At 38.0% G+C, this 19,987-nt stretch overlaps 1 protein-coding gene across 1 annotated transcript in view; it reads right to left on the bottom strand.

The window, feature by feature from the left end:
- Nucleotides 1-779: 779 nt before the first annotated feature.
- The window catches only part of CTR9 (CTR9 homolog, Paf1/RNA polymerase II complex component), a 20,012-nt gene continuing 804 nt past the window's right edge, over nucleotides 780-19,987 (bottom strand). The window contains exons 2-25 of the mRNA XM_031061485.1: nucleotides 19,595-19,693; nucleotides 18,625-18,864; nucleotides 18,146-18,263; nucleotides 17,474-17,563; nucleotides 16,147-16,295; nucleotides 13,714-13,821; nucleotides 13,108-13,215; nucleotides 12,749-12,985; nucleotides 11,930-12,019; nucleotides 11,698-11,826; nucleotides 11,410-11,593; nucleotides 10,731-10,819; nucleotides 10,281-10,466; nucleotides 10,013-10,100; nucleotides 9,634-9,782; nucleotides 7,504-7,620; nucleotides 7,191-7,336; nucleotides 5,702-5,773; nucleotides 4,748-4,883; nucleotides 4,156-4,302; nucleotides 3,566-3,723; nucleotides 3,155-3,251; nucleotides 2,726-2,838; nucleotides 780-1,862 (exon numbers count right to left, since the gene is read on the bottom strand). Coding sequence (XP_030917345.1) covers nucleotides 1,451-1,862; nucleotides 2,726-2,838; nucleotides 3,155-3,251; nucleotides 3,566-3,723; nucleotides 4,156-4,302; nucleotides 4,748-4,883; nucleotides 5,702-5,773; nucleotides 7,191-7,336; nucleotides 7,504-7,620; nucleotides 9,634-9,782; nucleotides 10,013-10,100; nucleotides 10,281-10,466; nucleotides 10,731-10,819; nucleotides 11,410-11,593; nucleotides 11,698-11,826; nucleotides 11,930-12,019; nucleotides 12,749-12,985; nucleotides 13,108-13,215; nucleotides 13,714-13,821; nucleotides 16,147-16,295; nucleotides 17,474-17,563; nucleotides 18,146-18,263; nucleotides 18,625-18,864; nucleotides 19,595-19,693 — 3,462 coding nt within the window. The 3' untranslated portion in view covers nucleotides 780-1,450. The remainder of the gene's footprint in view (nucleotides 1,863-2,725; nucleotides 2,839-3,154; nucleotides 3,252-3,565; nucleotides 3,724-4,155; nucleotides 4,303-4,747; nucleotides 4,884-5,701; nucleotides 5,774-7,190; nucleotides 7,337-7,503; nucleotides 7,621-9,633; nucleotides 9,783-10,012; nucleotides 10,101-10,280; nucleotides 10,467-10,730; nucleotides 10,820-11,409; nucleotides 11,594-11,697; nucleotides 11,827-11,929; nucleotides 12,020-12,748; nucleotides 12,986-13,107; nucleotides 13,216-13,713; nucleotides 13,822-16,146; nucleotides 16,296-17,473; nucleotides 17,564-18,145; nucleotides 18,264-18,624; nucleotides 18,865-19,594; nucleotides 19,694-19,987) is intronic.

Genomic DNA, 19,987 nt, shown 5'->3' with positions numbered 1-19,987 from the left:
TTGTTTCACGTTGCATGTATCAGCTTTCCTTAGCTGCACCAATTTCCTCACACTTTCCACAGCCTCATAAATGAAGCCATGTGACACCAAGCATGCCCAGCTCAGCTATCCACTGCTTCCCTGTGGCTCTGGGTCATGATTCAGCTTTGCTCTGACCCAGCAAACATGAGGGTTGTTCTTCTACTCTGATGCTAAGTTTTAGGTAAGAACACAGATAGAAACTGATAACAAACTGAGCCACAAGGAGAGACTTCTTGAGTGTTCTGCATTCTGCTGTCTGCTATGGTTACCAACAGCCCACAAACACATGAACAAACCCATCCACAATGAGAACAGCTCATGCTCACAACAAACCAGAAATAGCAGCATGGGAAACTTCACTTTCACTTAGTGCTTCAAGTGAACTATCAGTAGTGACAATCCAGGCTCCTAAAAACAAGGCAACATATTTAGGCCATACAGTCTATGAGAACTGGTAGCAATACACTATCCAGACCTACAAAATCTTCTCTTAGCAAACGTTTGACATAGGAATTGATGACCAATGAAAAAAAGGAAAACATTTCCTTTTCAGAACCACAGAGAGAAATCCAATTTAGTCTACAGCACAGCAATTTTTCATTGTTATTCCTGAACACATTATGTGAAAGGACTTAGTTCCAAAGCCATGTACTTACAATACAGGGAGGACCACTTCCTCCAAAGAGATTTCAAATTCAAACTTTTTCAGGTATTCTGCTTATACCTTCTAAGGAGTAAAATAAATCACTCCAAGCAAATAAGCAAGAACATTTTATTGTGACACTTGCAGCTTTACTATTCTCAAGTAATACAGAGTTCTCCCAAATGTCTTTACCAGCCAATTTAAATACTTCATCTAAATCTGCATCACTAGTTTATAAAATTTCTCTAAGATCTGCACATTTTCAACTGATTTAACACAAAAACAGAAGCAAAAGAACAAACCCTTGAAAACATAAAAGAGCTGCATTGTGGCACATTTATTCTTTAATAGAAAGTAAGAAAAACTTCCCTACTGACCTTTACTCCAAGTGAGGAAAAAGATAAATATCCATAGCTCTTTGTTGCATCTGGTAGGATTTTAAGATCCATCTATGCATCTTTAATCACAGAACAAAGTTTCAGCCACACTGAACCACCTAAGGAGATTTTATGTTCCACAGTTTTTACATGCATTCCATCCTCGGTGTGCTGACTACAGGACAGATTCTGTGCACCTACAGTGGTTTAAATTTAAAAATACACCATAAGCCAACTTAGAGAAACATCCATTAGTAACTAATAGAAAGAATCACAAGAAGGTCTCACAACAGTTTACTAAAACATTAAGGTTCTTTAAATCACAGTTTTGAAATATAAAAATTCTATCTTCCCTGTAACTGAGATGTATTTACATGAACTTTTTAAAAATAGGGTCTGTAATTCAGCTCTAATCGCTGTCATCCGAGCCCCCTTCAGAGCCCTCATCATTGGATGCCTCTGGCTCAGACTCGTTCCCAGAAGCTCTGGCAGACCCCTCGTGGTCAGAGCCCCTCTCGGAGTCCCTGTCGGACTCGGGGCTGCGCGAAGCCGGCCGCGATTCGTTCTCGGAGCCGCCGGAGCCGCGGCTCCTCCCCGACTGCACGGACTCATTGTCCGACTGCTCCGACTCCGAGCGCCGCCTCTTCCTCGGGGACCGGTCACTGTCAGACTCCTCCTCGGAGGCGCGGGCGCTGGACCTGCGGGGACTGCCTGCCTCGCTGCCCGACTTGTTCCGGTTATCCGAATCGCTGTCGGAAACAATGCGTTTGCTGTGCTGCTGCTCCCCCTCCTCAGAATCGCTGTTGCTATTTCTAGCGTGCCTGTGGGGAAAAGCAGAGGGAAAAAATGGTATTAAAAGGTGCTCCCTTTAGCTGATACATAAAGCAAGACACCAGGATTTGGGTAATGCTAGTTGTAAAAAATGCCAATCGTTTATTTTTAAAATTTTAAAAGCTTAATAGTAATAAAATGGTTATAAAAATAGTAATACAATTAGAGTAATAATAATTTGGACAAATCGAATTAGGACAATATGAGACAATAGAGACAAAGAGTTATGGAAGTCCGGGTACCTTTTTCTGGGCAGGACGAGCCTGAAAAAGGACCAAAGGATTAACCCTTAAAAGCAATAGCCTGTTGCATATTCATACACTTCATACATGATGCATAAATTCCATTCAAATACAGGATTCTGTCTGGTCATCGTCAGCTTCTCCCTCTGAATCCTAACAGCGCCTTTGAGGTGGGAAGAAGTTTGTTTCTTCTGATAAGAGGGCAATAAATTCTTTTTCTCTGAAAGATTTAGGTGTCCTGTGGCTGCTATCTCACTGCAAGTCCTTTCTTTAAAAAAAAAGTATCCTACATAGCATAGCTTCTATTTTAACATTTTTTATTACCTAAAACTATATTTGACACACTACTTAAGAGAATTAATACAGCATTACTTTCTAACACAACACATATAACATTCATTTTAATATTTGCGAAAAGCCAATCATAAAATACATGCATTTTTCACACTAGTTTTAGAAAAATGAGTGGAATTAATTTGAACTGGGAAGGGATGCTGCAAGTACAATGAAAAACTTCTCATTATCTTCATGTTATCTCATTAACACTGCATTTTCTCTTGAAGGCATGCATTGTTACTCTAAGTTCATACAAAGTTAATTAAGGTTCTTACCCATCATCAGCAATTTTCAGTTTGTCCTCATCAGAAGAATCATCACTTGATGAAATGATGGCTTTTGATTTGATCTTTCCTTTCATTGAAGGAGGCAGACGCTCTGGTTTGGGCTGTACAGGGGGAAAACAAAGAGTTGCTTGTTCATGTGGCACAGGGCCCAAATGTAGAAAAACGTTCAGAAAACCAGACAAGCTTTTAAAAAAATTTCCATTTACTATCACTTAATTCTAGATGGCTTTGGAAATATCCTTTTCATCCTTGAAGCAGCAATAGCAACACAGGAGGATAAAAATAAGCTCTAAGACCAGTTTGCTTCAGGAGGTTTTGCTGTAATTTTCAACACTAATAAATCTCTCTTGACCAGGGTAATGCTGAACTCCAAATGCATATTTAGAGAGTGATGCAGTTATTCAGGGTTTAACTTACAGCCTTCTTCTTCTCTGCTTTGGGTGGACGTCGCTTCTTAGGCCGTGGGCCATTTTCATGTTCTTCATCATCACTCCCCTCTTCTGCCTTCTGGGGTCTTGAACAGAAACATATTTTATAGGGCATAAAGCATAATATTGCAAAAACCCCTTAAAAAATACAAAAATACCAGTCTCAAGAAATGTCCACCTCATCAAGTGCTACTCGTAGTTCTTTTGCAGAGTGGTTGCTTAAGTCTTATAAAGTGTAACGTGTTAGTAAAAAATAACCATGTGATCTCTTGATAAGCGTTTGTTTTTAAACTGTTACAAAAGACTGCAGAGAATTTACTTAAAAGCCCTACTACTGCTCAGGGAAGTCTAGTATTACATTGACATTAATTAAAAATTAATTAATTAAAGTATCAGCTACCTCCTCCTCTTCTTCTTCTTTCTCTCACCCTCCTCTTCTTCCCCATCCTGTTCACTGCCACTGCCCTTCCTCTTCTTTTTCTTTCTAGAGATGGGCAGATCTTCATCACTGTCATCATTGACAAACTCATCAAACTCCCCTGTTCCTTTTTTGGAACGCTGTAAGAAACACAGGCAACACAACCTATTATTCACATCCCAGTTACAAAGCTACCAGGAAACACTTCAAAATGGAAATTTAGCTGAACATGTTCTGGGAGAAATGAAAACACAGACCTTCTAGAGACTATGGCAAAGTTGGCACCAGAGAGGTATAATTTAGAAACTGATTCAGAATTGGCATATAAGATAATCTTCTGTTATTTTAACAATTGAACACATTTTAGTGATGCCACCATGCTCAGAACTTTTAAGTATTAGCTTCCAATTTGACATTTTAGTATTAAACCTGTGCAATTTTACTCAGTAGAACCTAGGAGTTGGAAACTAAAAACCTGTGTTCCTGCAAGAGACTATATATCAGAAGGGAAAAATTAAGGAGGTTTAAATGAAATAAAAAACAAAAAAAGAGATTAAAACATTTTGTTCTACCCTGCCTCCACCGCCACCACGTTTTTTCTCCTTTGATCCTTCTACTTCACCAGTGAACATCAGAATATTCTTGGTCTTCTCCACATATTGAGCTCTTTGCTCCAGAAGCTTCTTCTGCTCTTCTTTTTCTCTCAGGCGCTTCTCTTCCTGAAACACCAAGGAAAGGAAGCCAACCATTAACATTGTATTTGCACCCCACGGTGATTTAACAGCAGGCACAGAAATTATTTGCTGTCAGGAGACTGGAAAATTGCTTTTTGATGCTCTGTGTCACAGCAGAAGATGAACATGGCAAAAAAAAAAAAGAAAAAGTTTTTTTACAAAAAGTTTTCTACAAAAAAGCCCATGGTAGAATAGGTAAAAGTCTTATGGTAGAACTTCTGGCACATCTATTTTATTTCATTATACAACTAAATATTTCTGAGGCTATGGGGAAGCAAGAGCATCACCTGTTAGCTGCAATATTTTCAGCTGGCACTTACTATGACTAAGAAAAACAGCTCCTAGGTACCACGGCAGAGCAGCAGGACCACACATATTGTCAGTGTGCACACTTATAAAATGCAATATACAGAATTTAGTGGAATGAAACCTGTTCTTTAAGCAGTTTCTGGCGAAGCAGCTCCTTCTCCTGCTCCTGCTTGGCACGCAGCTCCCTCTCCTCCTCATCCTGCTTGCGTGCCCGAGCCACATGATACTGGGCCTGGCTCAGTAAGTCAGAGCACTGCCTGCAAAATCAAGGTTCTCAGGTAAGGCAAGGTGGCAGACACAAAAAGAAATGCTTTTATAAAGTGCCTGCATCACAACACTACATTCATATCCCCAATGAACTAAAAAAAAAACTACTAGAAATAGCACAGAGAAGAGCAGTGCAGATTTTTGAGAAAATGAAAGCATTTTTAGTAAGCTAATTTATCTTCCAATGGATCATTTCAGAACATATTGATTCACACTTCAAATGTAGCCAATTCATATACAGAAAACCCACACATGAACATAAAAGGAATCATGCCAACCAATTTGGAGAGCTTCAAAAGTACTTAATAAGAACTTGTATTTAATCACAACAACCTAACAAATCCTTTCAGAAAGGTAGGGCAAAATTCAAGCTTAAAAAACCCAGTAGTGTGAGAGTTAAGGTTGCATAAAGGGTCCAAGTCACCCAAAGCATTAAAGCAAGGTGCTTTCAACCCCCTTTTAGCTGATACTAAAATGACATTTCTTTCAATATTGAAATTTTCTTCTCTCCACAAAGTGCTTCAATGATACCCATTCAGATGTACAGTGCAGGATGGCCAACACATGGTCTTTGTATGGGGCTGTGGAAATCTTACAAGAATGTGCAGAAGTGAAACACAGGAAAAGAATGAAACAGTAGTAGGGAGAGACCTGCACTTGTATTTCTATTGTTCTAACAAAACGACAGTTGAAATTTTGGAATCTAGTTTTAATACTTAAACAAAACCCCAAAAACAGGACAAAAATATTCCCCTTAAAATCTGAATGAAGGATTTCTTTGTGGGTTGTTTTTGGTTTTTTTTTTTACCTGGCTTCTGTAGCAGCAAGTGCCAAGTCAAATCTCATCTTATCACCTACTTTACTCAAGTAACTGAAGTACCTGGAGGAAATCACAAGAAACCAAAGTAAGCAAAGATAGCATTACTTACATATTTACTGCAATTTTGCCTTAAAACAAAGCATTTACTCCCGAATTACAAACCTGTAGAACTCAACAGATGAGGAAGTCACACCAATTTCCTCTGTGCTAACACCTTTTAAAATGGCACCTTTTAACAGTTAAAATGTGCATTCAGAGTACTCCAAATCTAAAGCATTCGAAAACCACTCTGGAGAGGAAAAATTCTAAAGAGAGTTCTGAGATTTCATTTGCTGGCTCCCACCAGTAAGAACATTGCTGACCCCAAAAGACTGATTTATCTGTCAAAGATTACATGCCTGAATTCAGCATAAGAGAAGGAAGGGAAACTTGTTTTTCAAAAATCCTTTCAGAACAGCCTCCTTGACCTAGTGGACAGGCCCTTGGGAATACAACAAACTTCCAAGTAAGATACGATGATCAGTGCTTTGAAAAGTTTCTCAAATTTAAAACAAAATTACTTCTAATTTTCAAGATTGCCACAGTTTCTTCCCATATACCCCCAGACACATTCCAAATGAAGTAGTTTTGTGCTAGACTCAAATTCTTGGGTATATGAACATAATAATTCCTTGCTTGAGGTCTACACTATGGAGAGTATTTTCCAAAAATTTTAGTTAATAGGCAAAAATAAATTCATGCAACTTCTTCAAGACAATAAATAACAAGATTCTCATCAAATTCAAGTTAGAACTTGAGTTAGAATGTCTATCCTCAACATAACAGCAGAGCTAGGAATGCACAAATCATGCACCAGCTATGCCTAGGAGCAGGATAAATGGTTGAAAGCTCTGTTCAAGGATGGTAACAACTGGATCAGATTAATCACACTGGTGTCTGCACAAAATCTTCTATTATTGTTTTTTAAACAGAACTAAAATATCTCAAATGCACTTAAGAAACTGTTTCTGTTCTTAAACTGTGACAGTACTTGGGCTTTACTTACCAAAAGAAGGGTGAAATTAGTCTTTAGGGACTGCTAGTCATTAATTATGCTTATGTAAGATAAACAGATTTGCTTTTAAGCCTTATAGTTTGCTTTGAAAGAAGTCATAAAATAGTATTCAAGTTGTAGAATAATTATCAACATCTTTTCAACTATGCATTTCTGGGAAATAGAGCATCTTGGTCACAGCAATAACAAAACTCTTTGAGAAACACATATTGGCAACTGGTCAAACAAAACTGATTCTGGAACAAAATCTGAACACACAGTTTTGTCAGGCCCAATACTTTGTTTTCCTATTAGAAACTCTAGAATTACACAGTGCCTTGTAGAAGATGATTCTCTTCTAACCAGATTTGTGCTCAATACTGCAGGTACACTGTGAGGGGACAACAACGTGGATTATAAGGATTAGAAACAAACTATTTTAACCTGTGGGCGAGCTCCAGCTCCTTCACAGCATTAAGGACTTCCTTCAGATTGCTTTTTTCATCTTTCAGGACAGAGGTAGCAAGTCTTTGCAGCACTAAAGCCACATTAAACATGAGGACTGTATCACTTGGAGCCACATGCCTGGCCTGGAAAAAAAACACGTTTTAAAGATAAGCTACAACGTGATACAGAAATGTCATAAAGAGAATAAACACCATAATTTCAACCCCAGACCACCAAATTTAAAGAAACACAAACACACATCAACTAACAGTAATTTTATTCTGTGATCCATGATGTTCTAGATCCATACCTTTAACAAAGTTTGTTTGCATTCCTGTAATTTGCCACATTTGAACAGTGCCCGGGCCAAATATAACAACACTTCAGTGTTTTGGTGCTTATAGAACTTTCTGAGGCAGTTTTCATACTGAAATAAAAAAAAAAAATCAAAGTTAGATTGATTAGTGGTGGTTTGTTGTTTTGGTTAGCTAACTCTAATAAATATTTCTATTCTTAAGAGGCATTACTGCTAATATGCCTTTTGTTTTTTAAAGAAGTGTGTTATGCTGCATGGGTGCCTCCCTTTCAGTGATCAGAACATTCTCCTATTCCATACCTTTTTTCCAGAAACTGGCTGCAGCCCAGAAGGCTCTGTAGGCTTTAAGTACAAAAGAATACTTTTTAAAGTAGCATTTACTGCAACAAAGTCCAACCAATATGACTCATTTTGAGATCATTCAAATATTCTCCACAGTATGTGGGAGGAATAAACAATCGATTTTCTTTATTCATGTCAGATATTTTACAAATTTAAATATATCTAATATACTAATTCTATATATCTGATGTAATTAGTTAAAAAAAAAGCAGACTTTCTAGATATCTCAGCTTCCATCCAGCTGAGGAACTTACCCATGACAAGGGATATCAGTTTCTCTAAAGTGTAAAAGATGACTTGTTACTATAACTTCTGTGGGTCTAGAATTAAAGGCTTAAAAGATAGCAAATTTTATAATTTTCAGTAAAAACCACCTTCTGTTTGACATACTCTTTCCTTAAGGAACCCTTCACCCTCTCTAAGCCACCAAAACAGGAAGGAATACAAAGTAAGTTTTATTTGCATCTCAAGTACAAAAAATTGTCCTGAACTGTAACACCTGAGGTTGTTACTCTTGGATCTCACTGTGTTGTGAGCACCTTCAGCATCCCAGATTTTGTGTTTAGCTCAAGCCTACCTCAGATCTGTATGCTTTAGGGTAGAGAACACAGTAGGATAATTATTGTGGCTGCAGTAAGCTGGGCTAGCAATTTCAATTTGTCTCCCTTTGAGTCCAATATAATGTATTTCACACTGTGACTGCATGGCAAAACACAGGGAACAATGAAACACTTCAGTAAACAAACACATTCCTAATAACACCTTTTCTTAAATAAATTAGCAAATGAGTAAAATATTTTTTTCTCCCAAATCAATAGATGAAAGTGATACCCACTTCCCCACTGTAATTCACGGCTTAAGCAATTGCTAAAATGAGATTTTCATTAGGTTTTTTTGTCAATAAAAATAGTCAAAGTGCTAAAAAAACAACAGACCCCATTCAAGCACAACAGAGTGAATGTGACTGTGTTGACAAAGCTTGCTAACAATAGCTCACTGCAGGACAGTGACTACTGTGCTCCTGAGCATGTAAGAAAGGCCCAGTAAACACTTCTTTATTAAGCATCACAAAAAGCTTCAGAATAGCTCTGAATGAAGTGCCTTTGAGCCTCAATAAGCACGCATCTTAAATGACACAAGTTTGTTCTTAGTTTCTGTCCTGTTCAACATATGCTGTGCTTTTAAGCTTATTTGTATGCTTTTCATCAACTAGTTGAGTCAATTTACTCAGAACAGGTTGACACTTGAACATTTACTTGCTTGGGCAGGTCAGGTTAAACTAGCTGACCTCAACAGATTTCTTTCAACATGAATTATTTTGTGATTTTAACCGTGGTGACTGAAATTACAGCCCAGTCAGCTTTTAAGATAACTCTTAAAGTATTCATGCGGTCATTTACAAGAACAAAAATGGGAATTGTTGCTATTTAAAAGAAAATCCCAGCAGCAAATTGTATTTACTTACTTTGGAAACATCTGCATGTAAACCACACACAGTAACTACACTGACTGAAACTGCTCTGGCTAATAATTTATTCCACAACCAAAATTCTAACCCTGCTACCAAAAAAAAGTATAAAATATGGTAAGTGCTTTGTTACCCCCTACCCACATTTGGCAGTCTGTTACTAAATCTAGACTGGACAGCCAACAGCTTGTTAGAAATAGGCCTAGAACTTGTTAAAACACTGCTCAGAAACTTTCCCAGCTGCCCTGACAGCAGAGAGACATCTAGAAATCATGTGAGCCAAAACAGAAGGTAGTTCAATGTGGAGATGTTACCATCTGCACAGCACTGATGTACTGCTTCTGCTCCACGTAGATGTGTGCCAAATTCAGCCACACATCGCTGATATCTGCTGTGGCCTCTCTCACTTGGGCAAAAACATCACGAGCTTCACGGAAATATCCCTTGTGTGCCAAGACAGCTCCTGAGGGGAGAGGAATATGGACAGTGTGAGCTTCCAGCTTCATGCACTGTGCACCCCTAGCACAGAAAATTCAATATGCCTCAATAAAGTGCCCATTCAAAAACTGACATGGCTGCCACTTTCTGGACTCCACTCTACAGTGCTCAGGCCCTGAAAAAACAATTCTCTATTAAAGCAAAAAACTTAAGAATATTATCACCTCTGAAGCAAAACTAGAGTCTGATATTCACCTATGCCATTAGCAGCATACAAATTCTTTGGGTCATTTCTGAGGACTTGCTTGTAGATGGCTAATGCACGGTCCTGGTGACGTTTCTCCTGCAGAAAGAAATGCCCCAATTCATCACTCACTTCTAAAGTGGGGTATTAAAAGATCTACCCAGAGGTTTTATGAACTAGAAGATGCCAAACAGACATCAAGAAGAGGCTCTGAATAGCTAACAACATACAAAAAATAAAGAAACAAACCCACACACAGGGCAGAAAGTTGCCCATTACCTTTTCTCTGTCTCTTGTGGGTTGATGGAGAGTCTGTAACCAGACGTTGCCAAGAGCCAGCATGGAATAAGTATCATTTTGTGTGGAGGGCTGCTTCAATATTCTTTCAAATTTCTTCTGTCCTGGACCCCACTCTTGTTTAGCCAAGTGAAGATTGCCAATCAGAGACCAGGCATCTGGATGGTCCTAAATAAAAATTCACTCTAAGTTACAAAGAAAAGGAAAGTCTTTTCCTTTGCAAGGGTTCTTTTTCAAGTATAAAGTGTTACTCGTCTTAGACATAGTTCCATATTCAAAAGAACCCCAAACAAAACACAGAGAGCAGACCTGGCAGCTCTCTCTTCTTCCCATAGTTTAAACAAATTAAAAACACAAAAAGAGGAAAATTAAATTTTAAGTTAACTTATTATTTAGAGTGTTTTAATGTTAAACACTTATAGGGTAACAAACCTGATTGATTTGAAGTGCTTCTTTAAACCAATCAGAAGCCTCATAAAAATTCCCTTTATCCCTAGCCATAGCTCCCAAGCGCAAGTAGCCTGGAAATAAAGATAGAAAATGAAATAAAAATCAGGGAACAGGTTAAAGTCATCTTATACAAAGAAAATATTGTCCATGCATCAATTTCAAAAGCAATCTTTCTCTTGACCAGCTAAGGACAGCAAACACTAAGACACCTTTCATATTCTATTCACAAGAAGAAATATGATGTGAAGAGGAATTTGCACCCATGATGGCCAGAGAGAAACTGCAGGTTTTGAATAGTTAAAGTATTGTGAATGTGTTAAATTGGCTTCATAAGTTAAAGACAGCTGAAAAACTGCAAAGAAATAAGGATCCATCAGTTACATAATTCTCCTCCCTCCACTTTAAATAGCTCTCCCATCTCCACAAGCTTTGGGAAGGGTATCTGCAGGTGACAATGGAAAACAAGCAGGGAAAAGGCTGCAGATGAGGCTGGGGCATGATGAGTGCTGCAGCTTGTGCCAAATAGCACAGGCTACTCAGCCCCAATGCTACTGTGAAAACAAGGGAAGACAGACAGAAGGACAGCATAAGACACTGTCAACCAGATGATTTCTGGCATTATAAGGATGACTGTAGAACTGAAATACCAAATGTTTCTTACAATCAACGTAATTTGGATGTTCTCTCAGAATGTTTTTATAGAGCTTTTCAGCTTCATGAAATTCACACATGGCCTCGTAGAGCCTGGCAAGGTTGTAGGATGTTGTCACAGAGATGGCATTGTAGTAATGCTCATCATGCTCAGCCTCTGCTTTCGCACGATCCAGCGATGCCAGGAAGTATTTCTGAAGTACAGAAAAAAAAGAGCAATGAAGCACTGCAGAATGTCCTCAACCAAAAACTTCTGTGTGACCAAGAAACACCATTCAAACTGTGAGTAACTGCATACCTTTGCTTCTCCCAGGTTTCCCAGCCTGAAGTGCAGGGCACCCACGTTATTCAGGATCTCTGGAGGGACATCAGCCTGTACTTTCTCCTGCAGAATGCGTGTGGCTGTGCCATAGGCTGACAGAGCACCCTTTGGAAAGAAACAGAAAGTGGATGAAAGAAAGAAGAGAATAAGCTCTAGATGCTCTTATGAAAAGCACACGCACAATTCACCAAGTGAGTATTAATAATACCTGTATATCAGTCTGTTCTAGAATTTGGGCTAGCTCAATCCAAGCCTCTACATCATCAGGATATTGTTCTGTGACTTTCTTTAAATGCCCCTGAAAAACAGAAGATAATTATGCCATTTCAAAGACACACAGCCTGTTTAAAAAAAATAGAAATAAAAGAAAGAATGAAGGCATTAACTTTAACATCAGAAAGATATACCATACTGCAGAAGCAAACATCCTAAACATCTGTAATAAATCTGCATTAGTTTTCTTCCTTCATTATTATATTCTTCTGTAGAACAGAACACCTGCTTCAAGTCTTAAGAGAAACAAGGGCTATTACACCAACATGAAAAGCTAGAGAAATGCCTAACATTTCTTGCCTTTATCTACCCAAAATTAGATTTAAAATACCCTTCATTTAAAAAAAAAGCATCACTGTCTTTCCAAATAAGCCCAGACAAGACCAGTGCTTTCTGGAAATCACCAGCTGATTTGCTCTCTTCAGGAAATCATGAGCTAACTTCCCATCTTCACACAATTTCATATATATGGAAAGAATTCTACCCTTTTCATGTACCAAACAGAGACATGAGGCTGGAGCGTCTCTAAATTCCTGGACATGCTTTACCCAGAGCCCAGGGGAGTCTCAGTTCTGCCCAGAAGTTGTGACTCTTCACAGACAGGAAAACCCCTCATGACAACCCATATGAAATATTCCCTACCTACAGCCACCTACCCCTGTTTTATTCAACTTAAGGAACAAACTGATTTCAAGTCTGATTTCCAAGTTCTACTCTTGCAAATGAACACGATGCTGGTGGAAGGAAAACTCACCTTTGCAATATCCCGTTTCTCCTGGTCTTCTGAAGCTGCATAAAGAGATCCAAGGATTTTCATAGTTTCATAATTGTTAGGGTAGGCTTTCAAGACTTTTTCAAAGCATTGTGAAGCATTCTCTTTGTCCCCTCGATAAATGTACATTTGACCCAATCCAAAAAACGGAAGTACAAAAGAAGATGAGGCAAACTGAGTGGCCTGGTAATAATACTGGAAAGCTTGATCATAATCTTCCTAATTAAAAGGAATTAAATGAAGAACAGTCAGTGTTTTTAGAGGCAGCCTTTGCATGAACTTTTATAACAGAGACTTTTTAAAAATGTGAGCTCAAAGGGGACTTTTAAAAACTGTCCTACCTGTACATGAAAAGACCTTGCCAGCTGGTAACAGCTCTCTGCCTGCATCGCTTCCACTTCTGTGTTATGGAAAGCATGAAGAGCTAAGTGTTGTACTTTACCATAGTCCTGACAAAAAAAAAAAAAAAAAGGAAGTTAAATGAAAATTGGAAGTCTTCACTTTATTTATGGTCAAGTGATTTTATGATTTAAACATGGATAGCTGGAAAATATGACAAAGCTTTAGTCACAGCACTGACTAAATAACAACAGATTCAGTTTTAGCTGTTACTAATCTTTTCTCTATTTCATGTTTTAAAGCATGGAAGAGTGAGGAGGTGGAAAAAACAAACCAACAAAAACCTCAACCAACCAAAAAAACCAATCCCAAACATCGAAAACCCAAAACCTCTTCAGGACACAAAGTTGATTTTGATTTAGGTAAGTGTACCTTTCTTGGTTTTCTTGAGAAAGGTTTATACAAAATTCAGGCCAAAAACCTCACACTTCTTCATCTAGATTAACAGATATTAGGCACCTGATGAAATGTGTTTGAATCTAATACCAAAATTCTTACTGTTCAGAGGTTACCAAGCATTTAACTGTAAAATTTCAGCGATCTCTTACCTTCTTGAAAAAGAAGTGATTAGCCAAGTGATTCAACACCATTGGATTGCTGGGATCAATTGTATAAGCCCTAGAGAGGAGTTGAACACCATTCTTGATGGAATCAGCCTAAATGAAACATTGACAGGTATCAGCAGCACCTCAGTATCTTATTACCATCTTCAAAACCATTTTTCAGTCAAGGCTGCTCAGGATTTCTTACAACACCATACTGAGCTCACAAAAAAAAGTAAATTCAGCTACCAGCTTTTCTTTCTGCAGCATACAGATGGAAAATAGGAAATGAAGCTACCGCAAAGGGATGGAAAAGAGCACAGCAGGACTTTCTAGGAAAAAAAAAGCAACAAAACCCAAAAGATTTAGTGTTGATGTCCTTTGATATGTCACACTCACAGCCTGACAGCTTTTCTTCTGCTCCTTCTACTGCTCAGTGTCCCCAATGCCTGCTTGGTTTAGGTTTCAATGTTTTACCCAATTCATTCAACAGTGGAATGAAGATATTTTCATGTTCAAATTCTAAATAACAATTTTAGATCTTGTTTTAAAATCAGTGCGAGTTTGAGGTGTTTATATAGAAATACCATTGCATCAACTTAGTCTTTTCTAAAGAAGCTTTACACCTTAAAGAAAGCTTCCCACGGTAAAAATGTGATTTACCTACAAGTTCAAATCCACAACTGATAAAATAATTGCTCTTTATTTAGGACAACCACAAAATCTGTATCACAAGCATGTCAGCTTAATCTGTACTTATTTCTGAAGAGAAACACCAAAAATGCTATCAAGGAATCATCTAACAGCTGTGCTTTACTTTGTAATTATGATGAGAAGAAAGCTGTCTTATTGAACAGATTAGGTTTTAAGAGGTTAAAACATAACATGAAGGCAGCTAAAAAATCAATTTCAGTTTGAACTGGTGCAATCTTTCCAAACCTAGCGTAACAATACACCTGGAAAAGGAGATATTGAATCTTTCCTGCCTTCATTCTCAAAGGTTAATGTGGTTTATCATCACACTGTGCATTTGTCCAAGTTCTCCAACACCTTGAGTCTCATGTCCAACTTCAACCCAATCCAGTAGATGGGTAGAGGTCCCAAAGCTCTAAGTGCTTTCATTTAAGAAACACAGATCAGACAGACCTCAATAAGAGCACAGTGTGATATCAACCCTGATCTGAAATCATAACATCTTCTAGGAGGAAGAAACATTAGAAATATCTAAGCACAAAAAAGATACCAATTAATTTGACATTCAGAGAGGCTCTTTTCCCCAGAGTGTTCTCCCTTCCCTGTGTCAATTCTTCAGTGTTACACTAACTTTTACTACACAGTTAAGAGAACAGTTTGAAGTAAAGCACAGGTGATATATTTCTTAGAAAGAACACAAAACATCTTTGAGTGGATCAGCTTTTAATCACAGCTTTTTGAATCTTCAGGTGAGTGGGCTCATCCCTTGACTTCAGTCAAAAGATCTTCAGGAAAAGAAAGGGAAAGATACCAAATATGATCAATTTCTCATCTGTGGAATTTATTAAAATTTGACTTTAGAGTATTTTTGTTTCTTTCTGTAGTTTTATGAAAAAACCTCTTATACTCACTTTTTTTTTTAGTTTCTTCATGGAAGTAATAACAAGGGGTTTTTTTCCCCTTTACAAAGTAGTAAACCAAGAAATTTTCAGACATTTTGTGCTATAAAACATCTTTCTATAGAAAGAAGTAGTATAGGTCTGTAGAATAGTATAGTTCTATTGAATGACAGAAAACAGCACACTAAATTTTAGCCACATACAATTATGTAACAATATATATATTTTTAAAAACACTTAAGGGTCTCATCCTCCAGTGATAATATATCTGAGATGGTTAATCCATGCTAAGGAAGTTATGATCCCAACTAAGCTATATTTGCATGTATTTTTCTAGTGTTACAATACTTAGAAAGGTGAATCACCACTTAATTGGACTTTTATCAGCCCAGTTAAAATTTCTTCTTGCCTACTCTTTGGTTTACCATGCACCATGCATGCCTGAATGTACCTCTGAAACTTGTTTGAAAATTTGTTCTCAACTCCAAAACTTCTAAAACACTTGTTCTAACCTCCTGGGAATATGTCTTTTTCCTTCACATATCTCACCATGGAGTTTTATTATTTTAAATGAAACAGTTAACCTAGCACTGTTTTTCTGTACCTAACTCTTCTATAAATAACAGAATGGAAGATTTTTAACAACAGAAGAAAGCTATTCAGAATGTGCTGCTCACATCACAAGCACATATCTATATCATTCAATAGTAGCACAGACTTAAAATTATTCAACCACAGAAGTTACTACCCATTTCAAAACTGGACTATCTTTGAAAGGATAAAATATTTGCTTTTTTTAGCTAAAAGAAAGTGAACTGAGCATGGATTCCTGCTAAGTCAGACCCACCTCCTTATTATTGAGCTCCAGAACAGCCAGTCCAACCAAGGCCCCGACACACTTGGAATTGAGCTCCAGAGCCCTGCTGAAGGCCAGGCGAGCTTTTTCCAGCTTGTTCAGCTTCACAAAGCAGTGACCCATTCCCAACCGAACCTCGGCTAGAGAACAACATAACACCATTCACAATCCCAAAGTTTCAACTTTGTGCCTTTGTTTTTCACAACCTGGAGCAAAAGCAGAGTTTTTCATAGTTCCTTAAGGCCTGTAAAGCCATCTAACAATTTGCTGTTTTTCAAGGCAGCAGCCCATACTTGGCTGGCCACAAAATGAACTTGAAAATATTAGTAAGACTTTATTTCTTGATAAACCCCAGAACACTGATCTATCTCCCACAGACTCCAATGCCAAACAAATAAAAAATTACTTTTATGGGAATGTATTAAAAAATAATAGAGAAAAGCATTAAACAATTGCCAGATGGAAGGGCTGGAAATTTCTTAGGCAAGTTAAGTTCACCCCAAACTAGCAGGTCTTCAGAAAACACAGATGAATAAACAAGTTAGCTGGCATTTCTCCTCAAATGATCAGCTTATTCATGTGCTGTTTGTCATCCTCCAACTTCCATGACCAAGTACAGATGGACTAATAGAGAAAATTCACATCATACTGCTTGTGATCTAAGAGTACAGAGAATTTATAAACAGCAGTTTCAAACCTATGTCTGTTAGAAAAAGGGGAGCAAAGGAAAGATGTTTGTTGAAAAGTAAAACTTTTGTAGCAATCAGTCTTATGGTAAAGCAGACCACAGAACACACTTCAACTTTGCAATAAACCTTTTCTCAGACAGGTTATTGCAAAGTCTATCACATCTCTCAAGAGACTTTCAAGTATTTATGATCCTAATGTAAATATCTTGAATTAATGTATCTAAATGCCATGTACCACTTTTACAGCCGTTAAAAATCACTTTCCCAAATTTTTGCATAAAGAAAATAATACAAAACCAGGAAAACTCACAGAATGCACTCTAAGTCTTGAACAGTTCCCTCCTTCTCCATGCAACTTTAATTTCTCTTACATGCAAAATCCCATTTTCTAATACCTCTTTAAAAGGTAATACTCCAGAAAAGAACAGTATTTTCCTAAATACAACTTCCTTCTCTAAATATTAAGAAATACTTCAAGACAATGAATGCCTAAATCCCTCTATAATGAGAGTTGGGGTTCTTTTGACAGATATAGACCACAAAAATGCCTTTTGAATTTCAATTAGGAAGACTTGAGTTAGTTTGCAAGCACAGCAAATACCTCCAGTAGCAAAGACTTTCTGTCTTACCTGGGCAGCCTGGATTGGTACGCAGTGCTTTCTTGTAGTAGGCAAGGGCTCCTCTATAATCCTTCTTGTTGAAAGAAATGCATGCCTTACCTGTTAGGACATACCAGGAATAAAACCAAGATTATAAACCAGAAATTCAAGTATTATTTGGTTAACTTGTGCTGTGCCCATTTTCAAAAGCTACAGTTAAAAACTAACAGAAAATTCAGACAATGACAACTTCTATTAGATTTGATGATGTCAAGTATATGAAAAAAGCAAACATGAAAACACATTAAATTTACATTTTCATATTTTTCTGCAGAAACCTAATTCCTTATTGGTCCAGAGGAAAGATACATACTGAGACTAGTAAACAACTTAAATTACAAGTGTACAGTCGGTTGACCCCTCACAAGTGGTAACTTCACCCTTAACAGAGTGTCCAACTTCACTGCCACCACCAGGGAAGCATAAATAGCTGGACTGGATGTATGCCCACGGGTCTCAGAAGATGCCAGTTAGCATTGCATTTTTCCTGGCTCCTCCACCTATGTGTACTTCCCAAATTTGAATTAGTCTCTGCCATGTGTGTCTTGATCACATTCTCTCTACATACACCCTCTTAAGCACATAATCCATTCCAAAACTCAACCAAAGACCAGGTTTTTAGAAATACCCATAAACTCATACCAAGTAGGGCAGGAATATTATTTGGAGACTGGTTGAGCACGAAGTGGAACTGGGCATCAGCTTGGTCCATCTTATCACCTTCAAGCAGGCAAAAGCAGGCTCTTCCCAACAAGTGATTCTAGACAAGGGAAAGCATTTGCAATACATTTATATTTGTAAAATATGAAGTTTGGACTATGTGACAGATTATTTGCCCTATAATGCTTTTTACAATTAAATTATTTCTCTTACATTTATCAAGCAAGAGAATACCAATCCTTCCTTCCCATACTCTTAAGTTGACTGAAGTAGTTCTATCAGGTGTGCCAAGCTAGACAGAATTATTCCTGGTGGCACCACGCACATTTCAGGTACAAGTTTTGCTTAAGTGTGACTTTAAAGCCTGAGCAGCTTCTAGCTTCCCTTTAGTGAACCGATACTTGTTTTCTTTACAATCACTAATTTACAAAAATGTTTTTGTGACCAGGTATCTGTTTTACCTGATCATACATGATGATTTTGTCAGCCATAGTGTACAGCAGGGTGGCCTGGGTGATGAGCTCCTTCTTGTTGTCTTTGTTCTTCTCCTTCCGAGCCTGCTGTACATAGTAGGCTGCCAGGGTGTCCAGACATGTCATCTGGTCCTTCTCGTGGTCTCTGTAGTCCAGGTTGCCATCGATGCGGGCAGCTTCCAGCAGCTTCACAAAGTCTTCTGTTTTGCCTTGCTTGTAATACTCCAGCTACAAAACACAGTTTGAACAGACAACACCACCCCAGTGAGTACAGAACACACCAAGGTGATGCTTTAGGTATCGCGGACACTTTTTCTGGGACGTAGGGATAAAGCAGAAATAAATGTAGGTATCATCAGAGAAAGGTTTTCTGATAATGCCAAATATTTTTCTGTCCTAGAATCACTGAATGGCCTGGGATGGAAGGGACCTTGAAGATAATCTTGTTCCTACCACCCAGCCATGGGCAGGGACACTTTCCTGTTGCTCAAAGGCCCATCCAACCTACCCTTGAACACTTCCAGGGATGGGGTATCCACAATTTCTAAGGGCAACCTGTGCCAGTGCCTAACCACCTTAAAACACAACTTTTTGAGCTATTTATAAGTGAAGAATCCACTGGTCTTCCTCTTTGACATTTAACCATACTTTCCACAGTGTAGATACTGCCCCCTCCTTTTTTATGAAGCACATAATCAAAGGCACAAACAAGGAAAACTATGGATTGAGGGAAAAAACCCCATAGAAAGCAACCCTCAAGAGGCATTGTTTCAGGAAAAAGAGATTAAATTTAAATCCTAATATGCATATGTCAGTCAGAAATATCTGGCCTAGAATCAAAGACAGAAAGACCCCATAAAGCACCTGTTTGGAACTCAGTCATAGAGTATGGAACTGGAAATCATGATTTGATTATGTAAATACAATGCTTAAATACACAATTTGTATCTATACTGACCGCTAGGGCAATCCATATGTGCAGCTGGGTGTGCTCCTGTTTCAGAATACTTATAACTTCATCACCCTCGGGCAACTGATCGAAGTCAAGCTCAATAACCTAGAAACAAACAACACAGATCATCTTTTCACAAAGCATTAAAAACATCGTCTGTCACTGATCTCAAAGGAAACTGGACCTGTCAGAGCACAAAACATAAATAATTATTTGTGTTTAAATGAAGTTATGGACAAAGGAAGGAGAGATAATATAATGCATTCTGTACAAGATAAAAGCGATGGCCTCTCTTTAGAGAAAAGACAAAGCAATGTTTGGGATACAAGTGAGGGAGAATAAGCAGAGATCCTAATTCAACTTCTTTCACTATGGACTTCATGCTCAGAATCAGCTAAC

Source organism: Geospiza fortis, unplaced genomic scaffold, assembly GCF_000277835.1.
Source record: "Geospiza fortis unplaced genomic scaffold, GeoFor_1.0 scaffold450, whole genome shotgun sequence".
Lineage (NCBI taxonomy): Eukaryota > Metazoa > Chordata > Aves > Passeriformes > Thraupidae > Geospiza > Geospiza fortis.
This window is presented reverse-complemented; position numbering and strand designations above follow the sequence as displayed.